Raw genomic sequence first — 22,488 nt, forward strand, 5'->3', positions numbered from 1 at the left:
TACAGATGAAAGCTCTGTGTGGTTTCAGATGTTCTCATTCTTGAGCGAGTGGTGTTATTTTTCCCTAAAATGAACTTACATCTTATGCGTTTACTGGATATAAAGACATTTCTTAACAAAAAAAAAAAAAAATGGGAAAATGAAAATGATAAAGATATATCTTTATTATAGCAGTTTGCTAGGGCTTCCATAACAAATTATTAGAGACTGGAAGGCTTAAACAACAAATTCATTTTCTCAACAGTTTTGGAGGCTGGAAGTCGAAGAGCAAGAAGTCAGCAGGTTGGGTTTCTCTGGATGCCTCTGGATGCAGATGGACGGACCACCTTGTCACTGTGTCCTCACATGAGGACATCTGTGCTTGAGCATCCCTGGTGTCTGTGTTTTTTAATTTACTCTTATAGGGCTACCAGTCAGATTGAGTTAGTGCCCACCCTAAAGGACTTGTTTTAAACCCTTCACCTCTTTAAAGGCTCTGTCTCCAAATGTGATCACATTCTAGGGTCCTAGGAATTAAGTTTTTAACATCTAGATTTGGGGGGAGACACATTCAGCTACAACACTGATAATGTAGTAAAGATCTTGAATAGTAAACGGGTTCTTGTGATTTGGATAAAGTTTCCCAGGCCAATTTTTAGATCCCAGAATTGCTTCATGAAAAAAAATTAAAATAAAGCAAGGATGTTGTGATCTGAAGAACTGTGCTAAATGACCAAGATAATGTGCTAAAAAAGGGTTTCTCAAGGTATTTTACTGTCTTACACAAATACTCTTAAATATAAGTATGAAACCAAGTGAATAAATGTAATATTAGAATTAGATCTTTTAGTCTCATCATCCCCAAGATTTATAAATCCTAGTTGACAAAATTTTTTAAAAAGCTTTTCATTGGGAGAAGAGAAGATGCATTTTATTTGGTCAAATATGGTATTTTTATTACACTCCACTCTACTATAACACCATATGTGCATTTCTGAAATTCACCCTTCTATGCAAAATTATGCAGTGAAAACCACAGGGCTTATGGGAAGATGGAGGCACAACACTCAGAAACTTTGTCAGTGACTCTCAAAAGGATCAGAAGACTCTCGAAAGGATCAGAACCTAATAAAATCAACAACTTGGTTTCACACGTTAAATAGTTAAGAAATGCATACATAATACTATACTGGACTTGACACTTTACCTTAAAAGAGACCTGCCATGTAGTAGTGGAAGTGGGTATCAGACAGGTTGCAGTAAGTGACTTACTCGGAAGCAATGGAAGGAGAGCCATCTGAAATCTGAGGGAAAATTATAATAGCAGTTGTGGCAGAGTGTGACTCATAATACAGACAATGAATTATGGTAGCCAGTAGGTGTTCAGATGTGTGCACGTGTTATGTGTATTCCCATGTACCTTCGTTTAGCAGGGTATGGTTTTCCAAAATCATGTAGGGTTTCTTGCAGTTAAAAATCACACATAAGTAAATGGAATTCTTGCTACGCTCAAGCTGTTGTTTCACATACTGACCATGTTGGAACACTTTCGTGTTTTCAAGCAGCATTATAGCAGAATTTACTGCACTTAATTTCTTATACATGGCTCCATTTTTTTATTTTAGCATGTTTTGTAAGGACTCTGCGTTAGGCTCTTTTCACTGAGCTTTTGAACTGACTGCCAGAATTTGACTGCTAAACAGCATCATGAGTGTCTTGGTGAATTTTAAGTTTTTCTAGACTAACGAATTGAGTGGTTTGGGTGTAGACTCAGATTTCTGCTTGAGTCTGGTGGGTGGTCACTGTGATACACAGAAAGGCACCAGTTCTTTTGTTTCAAGCAAACTCATTATGTTCAGTGACCTCCCTATTTTTGATGTTGTCAGGAAGATATCTTTAAGTCTTAACCTGAATTAGTGTTTAAAAAGCATACGGGTGGTTATATTTTGGGGGTCCTTCCCATTCATTTGTTGCTTCTGTTCACTGTGGAAGTATTATTCCAGAGCTTAGCAGCAGTAGGTTTCCAGAACTCTCTCTCACTCTTCTGGTGTCTCTGCTTGGTAACAGAGGAAATGAAATGCTTCTTGTTTTCGTTTTTACACCACTTTCTTGGGTTCACTTTCAAGAGACTCGTTTTTATGCCTTGAGCCAGGAAATCAGCTTTCCCTCAGAGCATTTACATTTCTCCTCCTTGGTGTTTCTACAGTCCTCTGCATGCATCCCTGTTAGAGAGCATATATCATGTTGTTTTGAGTTTCAAAAAATTGGGTTCTCTCTCGAAATAAACTGCAGCTTTTTCAGGGCATAGATCATATCTTTCTCATTCTTACTTTTCTGTTACATAGCACAGTGCTTGGTGGTGATGGTTGAGTGGATGGATAGTTGAATGGGTGAAGAAGGCTTAAAGAGAGCTGGTCCACATGATCCTATCATTTATGTTTCCCCCTCATTTTGACTAAGTGACGTATCTCTAGGTGTCTTGATCACTTGATCTTTAATACTATGAGTCAGGCTTATACATTCAAACTCTCTAGAAGTATAATAATAAAATTTCCTTTTGTGTAACCAAAGATTGTGCACTGTATGGTTTTTTTTTGTTTGTTTGGTTTGGTTTGGTTTTTTTCTGGAAACAGTAAATAAGCTTGGCTAATTTGGAACTTTAGGATTGAGGCTTTTTGATACAAGAGTAGTAAAAATCCTATTTTTTGGCTTGCTACTATGAATTAAAAACACTTATTTTTGAAATTTTCTAATATTTATGTATTGATTAAGTGGAATAAACTTAAAAGGGGGAGAGTATTTTTTTAAGATAAGGGAGCAATGTTAATGGGTTAATTCTTGACTGTTTTGAAATTTTAAGTAACTTCTCAATTTGTCTTAAGTCTTTTTTTCTCTCTTCTTATAGGACCTCTTTGTTGTTAGGCATGAATTGGCCATAATGAGACTAGCTGCCTTTATGGGCATCACTATGTTAGTTGGAATAACTGGACTTTTTTATACTCAGCTAATTGGCATCATCACAGTAAGTATGTTTTTTCAATGTAATGTATTTATGAACATATTCCCTAATTATGAACTTAATTCTAAGAAGTGACAAAAAGTTTATAAATTAAAGGAGAAAATTACCCATAGCTATTTATATATTTTCATTTTCATATGCCTATGTAATTTTAAAGTAGTTACAATAGGTGTATAGAATATATATATACAATTATACAATTTTGTATCCTGCTTTTAAAAATTAGCATTTTTTTATATGACTACAGACTCCATGTTTATAGTTTTTAATAGTTGGATATACTCTGTTTAGTGACTCAACTATATTTTAATTAACACTTTTCCTGTTGATCAGCATCTAATGTGTAATATTTTTTTCTATATTACAAATTACACTACTTTGAACATCTCGTTTTCCTCTTTAAACTATTTAAGGTAAATTCCAAAAAGTGGAGTTGCTGGTAGAAACATTTTATTAGTAATTAAGTCTTATTTATTTTTTGCGTATATTTATTAGTCAAATGGGATTTATCAAACAGAGAAGTTCAAAAAGTGAGAAAAATTATATTGAGTAATGATTTAAAAGTTTGGTAATACACTACATTGTAGAAGATGTAGGTTAAGGTTTTCTTATACATTGTTGATAGAGGGTAAATTAGCATAACCTTTTGGAAAGGTGAATTGTCAGTGTGTATCAAACATTAAAATGCACAGTCCTTTTGATCAATCTCTACACATTTATTTTGCAGAAACTATTGACATATGTATAAATAAATATGTATGTAAGAAATGATCTCCATTGTTATGTTATGTATAGCAAATGTATATGTAAACTTAAGTGTTTACCAGAATATGTTCAGTGAAAACAATGTATAGTAAGAAAAAAAAATGTATCAAAACTTTCTATAAAGTAACAGTAATCAAAAAGGCGTGGTACTGGCACAAGGGTACATACACACACATATATATATATATATATATATATATATATATATATATATATATAAAAGACATAGAATTGAAACTCTAGAGGTATTTGTTTATAAATATGGTCAACTGATTTTCAACAGGAGCGCCCAAACTATTCAATGGGGTAAAGAAAAGTCTAATAAATGCTTCTGGGTAACTAAATATACACATGCAAAAGAATAAAGTTGACCCTTGCCTCAAACCATAATACATAAATTAACTCAAAATGGATTTTAGACCTAAATGTAGGATCTAAGATTATAGAACTCCTAGAAGAGGGATCCCGGGGTGGCGCAGCGGTTTAGCGCCTGCCTTTGGCCCAGGACGCGATCCTGGAGACACGGGATCGAATCCCACGTCGGGCTCCCCGTGCATGGAGCCTGCTTCTCCCTCTGCCTATGTCTCTGCCTCTCTCTCTCTCTCTCTCTGTGACTATCATAAATAAATAAAAATAAAAGAAAAACATTAAAAAAAAAGAACTCCTAGAAGAAAACATAGGAGTAAATTTTGGAATAGGATATAGTGTTTCAGATATGACTCCCAAAGTGCAAACAACCAAGAAAAAAAATATAGTTAAATAAAAGTGTAGACTTTTGTGCTTCAAAGGACACTATCCAGAACGTGAAAAGGTGGCTCTTGGAATGGGAGAAAATATTTGTAAATCATGTATGTGATAAGGGGTTTTTTATATCTAGGATAGAGAACTCCTGTAACTCAATAATAAAAGGACAGCTTAATTAAAACATGGTCAAAGAATCTGAATGGACATTTGTTCAAAGAGGTTATATCAATGGACAAAAAATACATGAAAAGATGCTCTATAACACTGGTCATCAGAGAAATGAAAATCAAAACCATTATGAGGTACCACTTCACACACACTATGATGGCTGTATGAAAAAAAGATAGTAGCAAAAGTTGGTAAGGATGTAGAGGAATCAGAATCCTCACACACTGTTAGGGGGCATGTTAAACAGTGCAGACAACAGTTTGGCAGTTCTTTAAAAAGTTAAACACAGAATCATCACTTCATTCAGCAGTTCCACTCCTAGGTGTGTACTCCAGAGAAATGAAACGTGTGTTCACATGGAAAAATACATGAACATTTATAGCAATGTTGTTCATACATAATAGCCCCAAACTGAGAGTAATCCAGATATCTGTTAGCTGATGAATGGATATACAAAATGTGGACTATCCATACAATGGACATTATTCTGCCTTAAAAAGAAGTCCTGATGCATGCTACCACATGGATGAACCTTGAAAACATTATGCTAAGTGAAAGAGACTAGTCATAAGAGGTCTTGCCTTTGTGTAATTCCATTTATATGAAATGTCGAGAATAGGCAAGTCTGTAGAGACAGAAAGGAGATTAATGGTTAACTAGGAGTGGAGAGCTAGGGGGACTGGAGGTGATGGCTAAAGGGTATTGGGTTTCTTGTAAGAGGTGCTGAACATATTTGGTAATGGTTGAATGACTGTGAACATACTAAAAAAAACATCAAAATGTGCACTTTAAATGTGTGAATTGTATAGTATATCAATTATATGACAATATAGCTCTTAACAAAGTGACTATTTCTCTCATAAGTTAGGTGTTAATTTTACTCATTTTATTTTCATTCATTTTGCATATAATTTGTCAGTGTCCTATTTCTTAATGTGTTCTTTCCTCTTATTGATCAGTAAGAAATGTTAATAACAATGCTAACTTTCAGAAAAAAAGAAATATGCAGGAAATAGCTGTGTGTCTCTCTCTGTCCTTCTATCTGTATTCAGACTACCCCTGGAAAGGCACATTAGATATAGGTAGTGGTAACCAGCCTCTGAATAGAACAGAAAGAATAGTCAGAAATGGAGGGAAAACATATTTCCTGTATAACCTGTGTTTGCATACTTTATAAGGTACTCATAACCTTTGCTCCTCAGGTTTTATAGGAAAAATACTAAACACACAGGAAATTTTGAAGAATTTTGCATGTGGGTGGGTGAATATCCAGCCACAATGGACATAGTAGAATAATTATCTCATGTCAAACTATCAGTCTATATTATCTTTTGATATACATATCAAAATAAATTGCATCAAATTGTTCACCATGCAAATCATTAACTAGAGCTCGATGCTTGTTTGCATTTTTTTCCTTTGAGGCAAAATTTCCTACAGTGAAGAGCATACATTTAAGTGTTCCTATTGGGTGTTCCTATTGGATGAGCAGTGTACCCCAAAACTTTTCATAACATAGAATATTACCATCACCTCAGAAAGTTTCCTCATGCCTCATGGCAATAAATCTGCCTCCTCCGCAGAGGCACTACTGATCTGATTTTTCCCCACCACAGATTAGTACTGGTTGTAGAATTTCATGTGTGTCATTTATGTAAGTTTTTCACTCAATATAATCTTTTTTGATCTGTGTTGTTGCATGTATTGATGATTACTTATCATTGCTGAGTAGTATTGCACTGTATGACTGTGCCACAATTATTTACTTTGTTGATAGAAGGCTGGCTCGATTCCAGCTTGGACAATTGTGAATAAACCTACTATGAACATTTTTGTTCTGGTCTTTTTTTATGTATTAACATGTTTTCATTTTCTTGGGGCAATATCTAGGACAAGAATTGCTTTGTCACTTAAGAAAAGTTTATCTTTTATTTCATAAGCAACTGCCAGATCTTTTTCCCAAGAGACCGTACCATTTGTACTCTCACCAACGATGTATGAGAATTCTAGTTGCTCCACATTCTTGTCAACATTTGTTGTTGTCAGCCTTTAATTGCAACTCCTGAGGTCGGTTTTTTTAGCATCTTGTTTTAATTTCTGTTTCCCTGATGACTCGTGATACTGAACACTTCTTCATGTGCTTATTTGCTGTTCATCGATTGTATAATGTCTGTTTAAATTACTTTTATTGTTAATCAGCTTGAAATATTTTTTAATATCATGATTTCTCGAATGATGATGAATAACATGGTTTTAATAACAGTAGTGAAGATGAAAGTAGGTCTTTGCCTCTTTTCTCTACTTTTATACTAATTCATAATTGTTTTATAGGTCTATCTTTAAGTTATGTCAGAATTGCTAGATTATACTCAAATTTTGAATTTTCACTTTTGCAGTTGCCAAGATCATTGGTAGAGGTTTATATCCCCTGAAATGATAATTCTCAGATTTTTTTTTTCAGTTTCTAATGATGAATGGCTGGAAATGGACATTTGGGATGTTGCTGCTAAGAGTGCAAGTTACTTATAAGGGTCATTGGGTTTATAGCTGGGGGCAACAGTTTCCTTCTTACCCAGCAGCCCCAGAAGCTTCAGAGAAGGAAGTTTGGCAGCAAAGTCTTCAAAAATCTTTCAAGAATCTCCACTCTAAAATTTTAGTGTTCACTTTTGAATTGGCCATAAAGTTATTTTTTGCATTTGTTGCTTTTTAAAGGATGAAGAATATCAGATTACTTATTGAATTTGTTGGTTTTTAAAGGATATATGATATCAGATTTTATTCTGACTCTATTCTGTATTACCAACATGTTAATATTTTCCAAATTGCATGATTTTTTCTTTTGCTATAATACTGAACAGCACTTCATTGTCTTAAGATGGGGAGTTTGGTTTCTGATGTTGTGCTATTTCTAAAACTAAGTAGAAACCACATTTGTTATATAATGCTTTCTCCAAAAGTTTCATTTCTTTCTGTGTACATATAGTGCCCTCTCAGAATACTCTACTAAACAGTTCTGATATCTGTAGAAATTATACATTTGTGAAACATTCAAAAAAAGAATGCAGTGTTAAGATATATATTTGTTAGTCCAGTGTTTACCCACTCTATCTCCTATTGAATCTAAGTACTTTGGACATTTACAGTAAATTTCAATTCCATTTTCTGGGCTTTCATATTGAGCTTCTAGCATCACTCTTTTGGGATTAAAAACAAAATTTCTTTTATGGTTTCCAGAATGTACTCCTCCTCACATTGATTTAAGGCTCTTTAAGGTTTAATTATTTAAAGTTGTTAAACCTCAGTATTAATTTTAAATCTAATGAATTATTAGCATTTAAATAAAATAATTTAATATTTTAATTAAAATTAAAAATACAGAGATTTTGCTTTTTTAAAATACAGTATGCTTGCTGTTTCATTTTATGAAAAAATTAGTACTACCCACAGGAAATTTCACACCTGGGAGTGTTTTTGTCATAATTTGAATCCAAGCATCTCTCACAATGTGAAAGAAGTGATGAATTTTTTAGGTAGCTTACGAAAGAAAAGGAGAAGGAATCACAGTAAATTTAATCCTTCCACTGACGTCTTCCTCCTTCCCCTATTCCTGCATTCCAAAGACCAGGAGGCATTTTGGGAAAACACTGGTAGGAGTATTATTTCATTATATAAACTGTATCATTACATAACTAGGATATAGGCTTATTAGACAACAAATAGGCAAAACAAATGCTGTCCTTTTTAGATTTAGATTGAGGTTTTGAGGAAGCAGCACATCCGTTTTCAGTAATTTTTTCCTTATTCTTGGAATAAATAAATAATTTCTGTCCATGTGATAGAGAAGATCCTGTCTTCTTATTAATAGTAGAAGGTAACAGGATAATTACAATAATGATTATCTGATGTCATTTTAGATTTAGCAAGAGCAGATTATCTGTGACCCAGATAAAATAACTAGAAATTAAATTTAAAAACAGTGGATTTCTAATCTCATTTCCAAGGTTAAAAGATCTCAACACAAACAGATGTTTCTGTGCAATAGACTATCTTAAACCCAATTTTAGAGGATTTACCTTTGATTATTTTTAGATTTAATTTTAGACATGTTTAAAGATATGTTTGTGCATATTTACTAAAATTAATATTGAAGTTAAAATGTTTTCAGAGCAATCTGCTTTGAAGCATTCTTTATTTAGGGAGCAGATTATTCTAATTATTCCTTACTTAGTCTGTTTAGCCTTTTTGTTTCTGTTTCCGAAATGGATAGTGATGTTGTTATTAATGTAATTGATGTTGTCAGAATTTCTTATTGAGCAGTAGTTCACACACAGCCAAGAATAATGTCCATTCTGATGAGCACCAGTACTCATAGTGCTGGATGATTGTATTAGTCATGTTTTCAGTCACTGGGCTTGGGGAGAGTTCATCAAGAAGCGCTCTAACAGCTGGTACAGCGCCTTCTGGTGAGGTTCTGACAGTGAGCTATTGTGTACCATGACACTGCTCTGACAGTTTATCTAAATTTTGTATACAAGCATTTTTGTTTCCTGGGCACCGTGGAGTTTATATAATAGCTTAAGCTTTTGATGGCGCCTCTGGAGCAGAGTGCTTTTCTCAGTTGTGGTGAGGTTGAGGGCAGGATGGGGAAGATGTATTTAGCTGTGGTTTTGAGCTTTAAATTCTCAAAGAAAAAAATTGAGCTTTTGCTCAGTTAGTCTCCCAGGTACTGTTGTTGGACTCTACTTGAATTACTAAAAAGATAGCTTGCAGTAAAGCTTTTCAAATTAAAAGGGGAAAAGTGCTCCCTCCTCCCCACATCCTGATTCATGATTACTTAAATGCAGAAAGAATCACAAATGCAGGGGTGACTTAACTTTAACTTGGTTATTTTATACAATGAAAATTATCTTATGTTCAAAATGTTCAGTTAGTTTAAATGAGATTATCCACTGAATGGCATTCTCATTAATCAGACAATTAGTGGACTTACCTGCCTTTTAATATATACCCAGAAATGTAGCCCCGAGATTATTAATCCTTATAATTAAATTTTGCCAAGTATGCCACTGAATCAGTGTGGTGAATAGCATCATTCAGTATAGTCTCTGTACAAATTATGTTTGGTTTACTCAACTACAGATCAGCATTGCAAATATGGAAATCATGGCTAATTATGCTGAACTCAGCTTACTTAACATTTTTATAAAGGGCATTCTGTATAACATTTTGTTTTCTATTCTGAATTATATTTTTTGTTTAATAAAAACAAAATATTTCTAATAGAATCTTCTAGTTGTAATATTATCTGAAATATCTTCTTAGTGGGTTTTAAAAACCTAGAAAAATCATGATAATTAAAAATGCCATTTCTTATATGCTTTTAATATTATACACAAGTATTGGCTAATTAATATTTCTTTGAACTTTGAATATATAGAGAACTTTATAGAACCTAGGTTCTCCCTTGCCAAAGAATTGGTTTAAATACATACTAAGTGACATTGCATAATAGTAATACAGAAGCATTCTTTTAAAAAATGCCTCTAGGATCAAAGTTATTATGTGTGGAATTGTATTGCTCTTTAGCATAAACACGTTCCTCTGTGAAAAGTATATTTGTGTTGTGTCATCTCTCTGGCTCAGTGTCAGTCTTCTTGTATTTCTGATAAAATTTCAAGTAATTAACAACTATCTAAAACTATTTCTAGAAGTTCTTCCATAGGAATAGTGCATTTTAATTTTCTCAAAGCATTATTAATTACTTGAGTGATTAAGCTTGAGTGATTGAGCTTTTTGGTAAAGAAGCTAAACATTTATGAGTTTTCATTTTACTTGAATTTTTACCCATTCATTTTCTCATGTTCTGAATCTACATGAATTTTTGATCTGACTTTAAAATATTACCGTAGGATTGGAGGAAGCACTGAATCCTGTATTTATAGTTAACTTGTAGATCTTTCCCACAATGATTCCTGTGCTTCTCTCTGTCACATTTTGTTAATATTTTTGTTACTCCCTAAATCTCAGGCAGAGAAGCACATTAACCAATCTTACTTACCAGTACCAGTATACTGGTAACCAGAAATCTTATTGAAAGTATAATGTTGTATTAAAAACGTAAGAGTTGTTGACCTGGAGTTTTGATTGTGAACATAGTTTCCAGCTGTTCCAAATATTTAGCCTAAGGCTTTCTTAAACAATATGTTATTTTATGTAACCATTCTGTCATTCTCTGTGTATTACAAATTATCTTGTCTACTTGACTGCTTTCACTGACTATAAGCTCCTTGATTCTAAGGACTGTGGTATAATATGTCCTTAGTATATTTTTGATAGATGGATAAATGAGTAAATGAATCATGGTTTATGTACATAGTATTTATTTTTTCAACTGGATTGTAAGCCCCTTGTGGACATTGGATTATCTGTGTAGTCTCCCATAGTTCCTGTTATTTTATCTTTCATTATACAATCCACTTTTTAAAAATTATATTCTAATGTAATTGAGATATTATATCTCTCAGCCCTCTCAAAAAGAGTATAGTATATCAATAAATATCAATAAAAAGTATAGTAGGCAATATCTAGTAAAAAGTAGGGCTACCATTTATTGAGGGGTTATTAAGGGCTCTAACATATATTAACTCATTTAATGCCTACAAAAGCTAAGAGTAAGGAATTATTTGAAAATTGAGATACAGAGTTTTAGTAACTTTCCTAAGGTTTTAACACAACCAGAAAGTGGCTTGATGAAGAGAAGTACAGGAATTATTTTGGAAAGAGATTTTCAGTTACTATTCATGTAAGATCTGCTGCCTTTTCACTTTGATTCCATGACTGATTAAATGTTTATATGAACTTCAGATCTGTAATAAAAGATACAGCTTTAATAAAAGATATAGGCCCTCTGTTGGAGATAGATGCTTAAAGAACTGATTATTTCAAATGAGGAATATAGTGAGTTATGGCTTCAAAGGAGGAGAGAGAGCTATGATTAACAGGAAATATTCTCTCTTTGGATTGCAACGAAAAAAAATAAGGAATCATGCTATTTCTGTCCATGTTCAGTGAGTTTAGTGCTACAGGCATATATTGAGTATCCACTCGGAAGAGTTTTGCTGCTAGGTGCCATGGAAGATATAAAGCTGCTGTCCATACATGGATAAGAGGTGCTAGGAAGTCAAGCAAAAGTCTATTTTAGAATTAATAGACATTAGTGATAGATAAAACAGATATATAATCTCTCATGAATAAAGTTCCTGAGCAGTTTTTTAAACTCCAGATTAAATCAACAGAATCATTGAATTAGGTATGTGCAATAAAGTAAGAATAAAGAGTGTAGGCAATCATTGAGGTTAGAGTGAGTTGTCTTAATGTCTTTGTGATAGAATGCTCTTAAATTGCATCAAGTTTTCAGTTTGGCAGGTCTAGAAACTCCACTTTGAACACGTTTCCAGAGTTAGGCCCAGAGGCAATGATGTTTATTACTTCAAAAGTGATAGTCATATAAACCAGATTGACTGTTTATTCCCTTCTATGCAGTTGTCAGGTGTGCCAAAGTACTCTCCAGCACATTCTTTCTCCTGTACAACAACGTATATGGCAGTGTTGCTTGGTGAAAATGAACTCAAAACAGGATGAGTCAGTTGGATGGATTGTATCATCAAGCTGTCTATTCCAGGAGGGCCAGATTCTTAGGACTGTTAACCAGGAAATGTCTGGTGATAAATTCTTGCTCTCTGGCCCCCAATCCTCCTAATTTTTCTAACAAACAATAAATACTTCCCTCTCACTTTCTGTTAGGAACTACTCCGCTCTCCTCCATTTCCAAATATAATCTTATCAGATAGGATATTTTAACTTACTTTCTTAGACTGAATCTGAAAGATATTTTTTTTTGTAAGATTTATTTATTTATTCATGAGAGACATACAGAGAGAGGCAGAGACATAGGCAGAGAGAGAAGCAGGCTCCTTGCAGAGAGCCCGATGTAGGACTTGATACCTAAACCCGGGACCATGCCCCAAGTTGAAGGCAGGCACTCAACCACTGAGCCACCCAGGTGCCCTGAAAGATCATTTCTTAGGGTAAGACCAACATGCAGGAGAAGATAAAGTAACTGTTGATAAAATAGGCAAAGCCCATATAGATTTGCTGTTTCCAGTTTACTTTTTTAGAAAATAAACTTTCAGTTCTTAAAATAAGAAAACAGGCACCTGGGTGAGTCAGTTGGTTAAGCATCAAGCTCTTGAGTTTGGCTCAGGTCATGATCTCAGGGCTGTGAGATCAAGCCCCATATTGGGCTCTGTAGTGGGCATGGAGTCTGCTTCAGATTCTCTCCCTTTTCTTCTGTCCCACCCCCTTCCCTTGCACATGCTCATTTTCTCTCCCCCCCCCAAAATAAAATAGGAAGGGATTTTCATATATCTCTTAGTTATGCAGATAGATGGAAGTCTTAGATATTTTAGTCACTAGACCCATCGTCACGACGTATTTTTCTGGAGGTAAGCTATCCCAATTGTAGACAACATACTATAAAAACTTGTTTCTAAAAACAAACAAACAACAACAAAAAACCTTGTTTCTTATCATTCTTTGAAGAACAAAGTTTTCTGAGTATCTTTCCTGACGGTACTAAAGGTATTGAATCTTTCATGCTGAATGAAATCTGCACCAACATCTATTTTATTTATTTTTATTTTTTTTCTAAAATATCCCACATTTCCCTGCTTTGCAGCACAAAACAAACAGTATATGAAGGCTCAGTTGGCACTTTTGGCACTAAGTTGTGGTTTTCAGTGTTCTCTGCCAGTAGAACCCTTTCTCCTCCTCTGGTTTGCAATTCCTAACGTGTTTACGAATGTGGTAGCGTGATAACTTGTGTTGCTCTGAGCAACACAAGGACATGTTTGTGCCATGTTTGGCTATTCAAATACAAATTGTATTTTTTTTCTTACAATAGTATTCTTGATAGCTGAGTTTCAGAGAAATAATCATTTGCTATTCATAGAGGGGAAAAACACCTTTTTTTGGCTAGCCTCACAAATACTGTTCAAAACATCATGGTAAACATCACATTCTTTGATAGAATAACCATCTGTTTATGATGACTTAACAGGTACTATTCTACTTATTTCTTGAACCAGATCCTGGAAAGATGTCAAAAGCACTTCGGAAATAAAAGCTTTTCGTAATGTCTGAATCCAAAGACTTTGAAGTTGATTCTTTTACTGCCACAAATAAGTTCCTCAAAGTTTCAATCAAATTGTAAATTTATGCATAGTAAAAATTTCCAATAATACTAGGTATAGTAGTGACTTTTAGTCACCTTTCCTATCTCAAAATAGTTTGTAAGTATTCTCTGCAAGGCCATTTACTTACCTGTCCTAGGAGCACTTACAGACCTCTGTCCTGTTTTTCTTTTGCCTGATTGCACAAGCTGCCTTCATTGTTTTGGGGCAACCTGTCACCCATCATTGCTAAGAACCCGTTAAAATTACTTCATTCACTTTCCATACAGATGTGGAAGCAGAGGCCCCACTTTCCGCTAAGCCCATAATCAACGTTCTCATGTATTTGCAGACTGTGTTGTCACAAAGTAAAATGTTATTTTGAGGAAATTATGCAACAGAGCTGAGAAAAGTTAATTATAAATAGACTTGTCATTGGATACCATGAATTTCAAAGCACGATAGGAAAACTAATGAATATGGAATATGTGGCTAATCTGCAATCTTGTCACAAATTCCCAGGAAATATGGAAATGAAACACTGCTATTGGTGACTTTGTCATCTAAAAAAATAATTTTCTCATTTGTGGGCTAACTATAGTTATTCAGCTGTTCATACATTAAGAACTTAATATTGTGAGCCATTGATGTAACTTCTATAAAGAGATTTTTAAAGTCAGAGTGTTTTTTATTAGTATCATTGGAAGAGAGTTTTACAACCAAAGAAGTTCTTGGCATTGGAGTTGTCACCCCAGATATTTGCATGAATAGTACTGCTTAATAACAGCATAGTCTACCTGCCATATGTGAGCAAGCTATTAGAGGATGAGAGGAGGAAGACTTGCCTAACTTTTTTCATATATTTAAAAGAACATATTTTCTTTGTAGTGCTTTGAAGTATGCTTAAGATATAAATATATGTCTACAATAAGATTGTGTGATTTGTGTTTTGATTATTTGGATATTACGTACTGTCACAGTTTCTCAGTGGATTGAGGATGGATTTTTCTCTTAATGTACATGAAACCAGCATGTCTAGAAACGGTCTTTTCTTCGTTAAATTGTTTTTGCTCACATATTTGTGTTAGAGCTCTATAGAAAACACATAAAATTGTATTATTATGAAGATACTGATTTTTTGTGTTAAAAAAAAGAGTTTACTTTTCAGAATAATAGATGCTGTAATATGTGGCAAATGCATAGATTGTCTTGTTGGATTTGTATTTGTTTATAGAAATCCAGAACCAGTAGCACTCTTTGACCCTTGGCAGTTCTCTGTTCATGAGTGCCTTTAATTCATCATTTTGGTATTTAATTTTTAGTGCCTGTTCACTGACAGTTGAATTAAAAATAAATCCTAGATTTTTAAAAGAATTATCAAAGAAAGCAAATATAATAAAGGGTTATGTTTTAATAAAGTGAGACTCCTACAATTTTTGTGAGGTTTTGTAATTGAATAATTTTTTTTAATTTGGCACAGTGTAATATTCATTCTGTTTTTGTCAAGGGGATTTCAGCAATGTATGCAGTTAATTTAAAATTCTTAGTACCCATATGTAAACTGTTTAAATCTTTAGAATATTCTCTGAATATGATGAAAAGGTTCATAAAGTAGATATGGAAGAAAGCCTTGATAACTTTGTTACATCTGAGTATAATTTTTCTTTAATTTTTAATAGGATACAACATCTATTGAAAAGATGTCAAACTGTTGTGAAGAAATGTAAGTATAAAAGCGAAGTCTGTGGTGCTCTTATTTAAAAATGGAAACAGCTGGCCACATTTGAAAAATGTGTGCATGTAGTGGAAAGATAACATAATGATGGCTTTTTCTTGGTGCCTTGTCTAAAGCCTGAGCTAGACAAGCATAATCCAGCCTTACAGTAGGGGTCTTCAAGCCATGATAGTTTTCAAACAAAATAAGTACTGATCATTCTTGTTACTTGTCTAACTAAAGTAAGTTAAATTATTTGTCCTGAAAGTACATCAAAAGAGATTTGCTACTGTGTTGTTGACACACATCCTGTTAATCCTGAGACTCTCCTCTGCTTCAAAAGTTGCCCTAGGTTGATTGACGACACAGATACAATATCTGCTAGCCAGAGTTAAAACTCAGCTGCATGCCATAATGAAAGAAAAGCTGTATTTGTGATGCTGAGACACAATTCATCAGAGTCCAGTAATGGATCCCCAGCCAACCTGTATTGTTTTAGCTGACTGAAGTGCACCATGGGAGTGCTGTCTTTCACTAATAATGCTGTCTTCTGTAGATCGAGGCCCCGAAAGCCATGGCAGCAGACCTTCTCAGAAGTTTTTGGCACTCGTTGGAAGATCCTGTGGTTTATTCCTTTCAGGCAGAGGCAACCACTGCGAGTTCCCTACCACTTTGCCAATCACGTCTAAACAGATGGATGGTGGGCACAGATGGGTCCTCCATGCTGGAAATGCGTTACAGGTTTTCTGATAATAGAACTATGACAGTCTTCAAGTCAATTAAAATCCACCCACCAATCTTAGGCATCATAATGTGCCCCAGGCTTTATTTTAATAGTGATCTTGATCCTGTTGTGGGACTAATACAAGATCTATATTTAAGTTTTAAAGCATGTTTACTTTCAAATTAGCTTTCCACAGGGATTTCTTTAAATGCTTTTATTATTAAACCCAAAAGGCGGTGATTGAGATAAAATAATTGTACGTATTTTTTTAGTACTGACAGTGTTATAGATTTTAATTTATGGGAAATTTCAGATGTTTATTTAAATTTTTCACTCTTAAGCAGTACTAACCAAATCTGAATTTAATTCTTCGGGTTTACAAAAGTTGATACACCTTATATTATATGTAAATTTTCTTTTTCAAATACATAATAGCTTAAGTAGTAATAAATACTGCCTTTTACATGTGCTGCAGGATTCTTTTAAAACAGCATAGAATTGAACAACAAAAAACCAAAAACAACCGAAAAAGGGCAGTATTTTCTTAGAAGTAGCTCTCTAATGTTTTCTGTTTTTCTCTTCACCAAAAACAAAATAAAAACACCACTAAAATAAAGCACCCAACTACCTACCTTATTTTAAAGGAAAGATTCATTTTTTCCCATATTAGCTTTTCCCGTTTCTTTTCCTGGTACTGATGTGATTATTGGTTGTTGTTAAAATGCTCCAAGATGGAACTTTTGACCACACAGGCATGTATTCTGTTTTACCCTAAGATTTTGGTGAGCAAAAAGGGTAGAGGATTTGCAATAATTCCACAGATACCTTTTCTAGTACAGTTATATTAGAATGCATATGTTTTTAAAATACTAGTGTAACTAGATAATATATAATGTACAGTATAAAGAGGAATATTGTGCTTTTGAAAAACATATGTACTTTTTTCTTTACCTACTAGTACATCTAAAATTACATATTGGACGTTTATATGTATAGATATTGGCCAACGCATAATGAAACTGTATAGGAAGTTGCAAGTAAAAATAAGTAACTCTTGCGTACCTATAATTACCCAAATTGAAATGAAATTTTAATCATCCAACTATAAATTTGGATTGACATACCTTTTGTTAGTAGCTAACGTTAAGAAATGACCTTAAAAGTAAGAAAACGAAATGATCTATATTTATCATTAGCTTATACAAATTTAAATTTCTAATGCTGATGGTCTCTTGGAAAGCATAGATGATTTGTGTGAAAAGACATTTAGCATGCTTTGAAAAGAAATTCAGCTTTTATATTTTTTCCATTAGAATACTGCAAAATTCATATATCTTTTTAGAAAGTGTATGCCCTCACAGTCTTTGCCTTGAAGAGAAGATTGAAGAGGTCTGCTGTTCTTGGAGCATATCAATATTTTCCTTTTAGTTCTGAGAGTAGGGAGTCATACCTGGGAAATCATGAAACAGATTTCCATTGTCAGCCAGTTAACTCTACTGTAGTTAGTTCTTTCAGGAATTGTAAATACCTTCTAAAATAATTGAATAAGCTGTTCTCAGAGATATAAATACCATGTCTTTCATGTTCTGACTGCAGTACTTTATTATTTAAAAATTTAGAAGTGGCAGATGAAAATATTTATTGGTGCTGATAAGATGCATAGTAAATTTAATATGAGAAGTTATATTTATAGAGCTTAATGAATCACAAAATTAGTATGTTCGTGTTAGGCAACTGAGTTGGGTTTTGTGCAAGCTAACATATTGACCAAATTTGGTCTGGTGACAGAACTGTTAATAGGGAGGTAATGTGTAGATATATAGATAGATATCAGTCAAATGCCTTATGCTGTATACATTCCTGTCAAATGAGAACCTTGAGCAAAAGCAAAGCCAACTGTAGATCCCCTAAAGAGCTTTACGGACATATTTATACTTCATATAGTAGCAGTAACTACCTTAAAGTTATGTACCTGGGAGGTCCACAGTGCCAACCTCTGCCTTAGCAATGAGAGCCAGAGGTGGTCCCTTTCCCGAAGATTGTTTTTGGTCTTCTCAGACATACCACTTCTAGGCACATTTTCTTCCCTCCTTTCTCTTTACCTCCCTGGTCTTGATCCTGCCACCTTACTCTTCTAAGTTACTGGGATACAAACTGATACACTAAGCAAGGCATATATTTATTTTGTTTGAATGGCAGAAATGCTCTATATCGATCTATTTATATAAGAATCTATATTAAAGCATATCTGTATATCCGTATGCTGTAACTTTCAGTATTCGAAGTTAGCACACCTAACTGGGTTTGTAATTCTTGTTCCACTACTTGAAAGAAACCAACCAGCCGGTTCCCAGGGAGTGCAGGAAGTCTAGTTGTGTTCCGTCTGCGCCCTCTTTTGGCTAATTGGTATAATTATCCTGGCTCTAGAGATGTACTACCCCGCAATTCGTTGTATAGCCTAATTCTGAACATGTCAGAGCTTAGGGGGAGTGTATGTACAAAAATGTAAGAGTCTATGAAAATCAGTCTGTTCCAGTTTATGATGGCAATGTCTAGCTCATATAAATGTGATAACTACCTTGCTTCATTATGTATATTCTTATATTTTATTATTCTCAATTAGAAATTTCTGTCAGATCAGGATAAACAAATGTAAACTGTTTCATGAATTTTATTTTAAATCTTGGGCAGATTAAGTCCTTAGGATTGGGAAAGCCATTACCTAAAATGACCAGTTTATTACAAAACACAGAAACTTACAGTAGTTACATTGGCAAGCAAGTACCTAATGTGTTTTAATCAATATCGAGAAAAGATACGTTTATTTTTTTTTTAATTTCATTTTTGGAATGACTTTTTTTATTGATTCTACTGCATTAAAAATGAGAGATTAATAATTCTTTCTATACCTTTCTGCATTATTTTTTAATTATCTTATTCAAAGTTACAGCTCTAGCTTTGGTAATCATTGTGTTATGTATTTTGGATGTAAATAAGTAATGATGTTGAGCATCAGAAAATAGTTATGAGCAGTGGGATTACTGATATGGTCTCTTTGTTTCCTTATAAACATTCCCTTTCATTTTTAAGCAAAATATATGTTAAAGGATGCTTTATATCAGTGAAGTTTGTAGTTGGGCTTCTGGAAATGAAATATTTTTAGCTAGAGACTCTAAGTTACACCTCTTGAACGATTATATTTGTTCTTCTGTTCTGTGAACAAACATGCTTATGGGCCCAAGATTGCAGGCAAAAATTGACTTGAGTTCAGGATCCCCTAAACAGTAGGCATTCAGTTAAAGAGCTTTTAGTACTTTATAACCAAGACATGGAGTTTTAAAATATGTGAAGGTATTCCGTTATAAGAAAAATACTATTTTGCCTAAGAGTTGTATTAAAAATATCTGTGGTTAGTGTAAGAGATAGCTATATTTAACATTTTAGTTGATGGTACTCTTAACAGAAGAAAGCATAGTTTACTTTTAATAATAATGGAAGTAGAGCACATTACAATACATAATGTTTAGTTTAACGACTAAGTTAAAACTTCTGGTAGATTGAACATCGGTGAGTTTTTGCTGATGCTTAGAGGTATTTTTCTCTAAGGATGCTGGCTAATTATAACTATTCGTCATCAGGCCTTTTCAAGTCACTTCTATAAAAGTAATTACTTGAAGGTGTGTTTCACCCAAAAGGATATATTATTTCTGAAAGCTAATCTTGAAGACTTTGGTTAGGATAACACTTCCAACCAGGAAATGTGAAGTAATTTAGATTTTGGCCACACAGTTTTCTATGTATTAGATCAGAGGGCAGTTCGATTGTTCTCACATGTGTTGCTATAAAATTGCAGTGTGTCCAGCCATGGTTTACAGCGGCGTTAATGTTAACAGAGCTACTAGTCTGTCCCTGAACTTTTTTTCTAGTCTTTAACTACTTCCCTTGTGCTTTATGTATGAATAGATTATCTAGCTCAAGTTTACTAAACTGTTGCTGCTTCATTAAATAAATTGTTGACATCATCTCTAACAAATGTAGATATACCTAGAATTTATTTGGGAAAGTTTATACTTACAAACATTAAATAATTTACTAATAAATACAAGTATTAGATTTTTTACCCAACCTACTCTTGCTTTTGAGATATAAGTATTGGCAAATGTAGTTAGTCTGGTACATTTAGTATATTCTACTTACTCTACTTACTATTCTACTTACTAGTGTTGTTAACCATATAATTAACAATTAAATGAGTGTATTATTTAATGTCCACATTTGTTACCTTCTACTCTAAGAATTATCCTCAATTTATCTAGAAATCAAAAATTTCATTATGCTCTGAATTTAGCCCTTCTCACTTGAATTCTAGAATATTCTACACTAGAATGTGAGAAAGTGATAAAAGCAACTTGCTTAAAGTATTTTGAACTCATGTTATTTTATATATCAACTAGTATTTAGCATTTCTGCTGCCTTTGGGATAATGATGGTTTAATTTCAGGAAAGTGTTTTCTCTGATGTTTCCTTTCATTTTCATTGTGCGATTTTTAGCAACAAAATTCATTGCATTTTGGTCTGTTCTTCAGATGTCGTAATGCTTCCTGCTAGTGCTGATTTGAAACAGAAATAACAGTGTAACTTACAGTTCTTAAGTTGTTGATACTGCCCGTATTTTCCATTATCATTATATATATGTTTTTACCATCGTAGGTCCTTTTCCCTTTGTCTACCATGGATGGCAGGTAGAAGTGAATAGAGGGCAGCCAGAACTGGATGGAGAGAGTAGGGGAATTTACAAAGATGGAGGGAGGGCCAGTGGGACATGGATGAGCAGCATCTGGGCAGCAGGGTTGACTGGGTGCAGTCTCTGGGACATCAGGAAACCCCCCCCCCCCAGCTACAATCATTTGAGCCTCATCCTCATCTCTTGTTGATATCATTTTACTGTGAGAGTTGCTAATGCATGTAAGCATTTTGAGTTACTTTATTTATATTGCTGATTTCATCAGTTGGCCAGATGCCTTTGATAAATTATTTTAAATTTTAAATATCACAATTATGTAGCATATACTCACCTGAAGTGTTAGGAGTAATGTGAAAGGTAGAGCTGTTGAACACAGGGGAGAAATGAATAGGTTGCCCAACATTTGAAAAGACAGAAAGGCTTTTTTACAAGCCTCCCATTGCAGTGAAAGGATACTAAGTGTGAGAGTAAGTTTTGCCACTGAGGGAAAATCAGCGATTTCTATGTAAAGGATGATTTTTCACTTTGAAGTTTGGGCTGTTTGGGAGCTCTTGATGCCTGGAAGGCCACCCAACCTATTGGTATTATGAATAGCTGTAACATGCAATATAGTGCTTACCACAGTCATTCAACACTTGAGTCTTTTTGGTATTGATAGCTTTACGTGTAAACAGATGTGGACGAAACAGCAACAACAAAGGGTGTCTCTTTTTGTGGTTTTGCTTGCCTGTTTGACTAAGCACAGGGTTTAATTGCATAGGCTGTTAACTAAAAGAAAAGATTGCGTATTGCAAGCTCTGTATTCTTGCCAGTATGCATCGGGTGATATTTTAACCTACTGGTGCCTGAAGTTAGTGTTAGTGTTTTACAACCTCAACAACTAAAACATCCTGGTGCTACTCACTTTAGCACTGAGTGACATTTGTAATTCCTGTACCAAAGAGTGAATTTTTTTTTTTTTAAATTTTTGGTTGATGGAGACTTGTGAACAGTGTTCCTAACAACAATTTTGATGATCACGTCTTAGATTTTGCACACTGCTGTGCCTCAGTTTAATTGGTTTTAAATGTCTCTCATTTGGAATTTTTTTTGTAGTTAGGCATATGACTGTGGTTTTTCATTTCTGTATTTTAATATAGATTGGCTACTTTAAAAGATAGTTTAATAGGCTGAGGTTAGAAAAGATAATTGAACACTTTTCACAAGATTTTTTTACATTGTTTTTATTTCTACAGGAGTAAGTGAAAAAATAATAAGAACTCTCCTTTTATTTCTATACATGAGCTATATAGTTTATTGAGCCCTTTAAATGAATGCTGAAACAATATGCTAAAATGAAAAGTGAAGGGCCCATTCTGATTATGAGAATCCTGCATCTGTGTCTGTGTGGGGTTGGAGGTG

At 33.9% G+C, this 22,488-nt stretch overlaps 1 protein-coding gene across 4 annotated transcripts in view; it reads left to right on the forward strand.

Annotated features, from left to right (window-relative positions):
- Positions 1 to 16,959, forward strand: part of ZDHHC21 (zinc finger DHHC-type palmitoyltransferase 21) — a 61,380-nt gene extending 44,421 nt beyond the window's left edge. For all 4 annotated transcript variants that reach the window (XM_041762064.1, XM_041762065.1, XM_041762061.1 and 1 more), the window contains 3 exons: positions 2,885 to 3,001; positions 15,585 to 15,628; positions 16,176 to 16,959. In XM_041762064.1, the coding sequence (XP_041617998.1) occupies positions 2,885 to 3,001; positions 15,585 to 15,628; positions 16,176 to 16,308 (294 nt within the window). In that variant the 3' untranslated portion in view covers positions 16,309 to 16,959. The remainder of the gene's footprint in view (positions 1 to 2,884; positions 3,002 to 15,584; positions 15,629 to 16,175) is intronic.
- Positions 16,960 to 22,488: the final 5,529 nt, after the last annotated feature.

This window comes from Vulpes lagopus, chromosome 7 (genome assembly GCF_018345385.1).
Source record: "Vulpes lagopus strain Blue_001 chromosome 7, ASM1834538v1, whole genome shotgun sequence".
Taxonomy (NCBI): Eukaryota; Metazoa; Chordata; class Mammalia; order Carnivora; family Canidae; genus Vulpes; species Vulpes lagopus.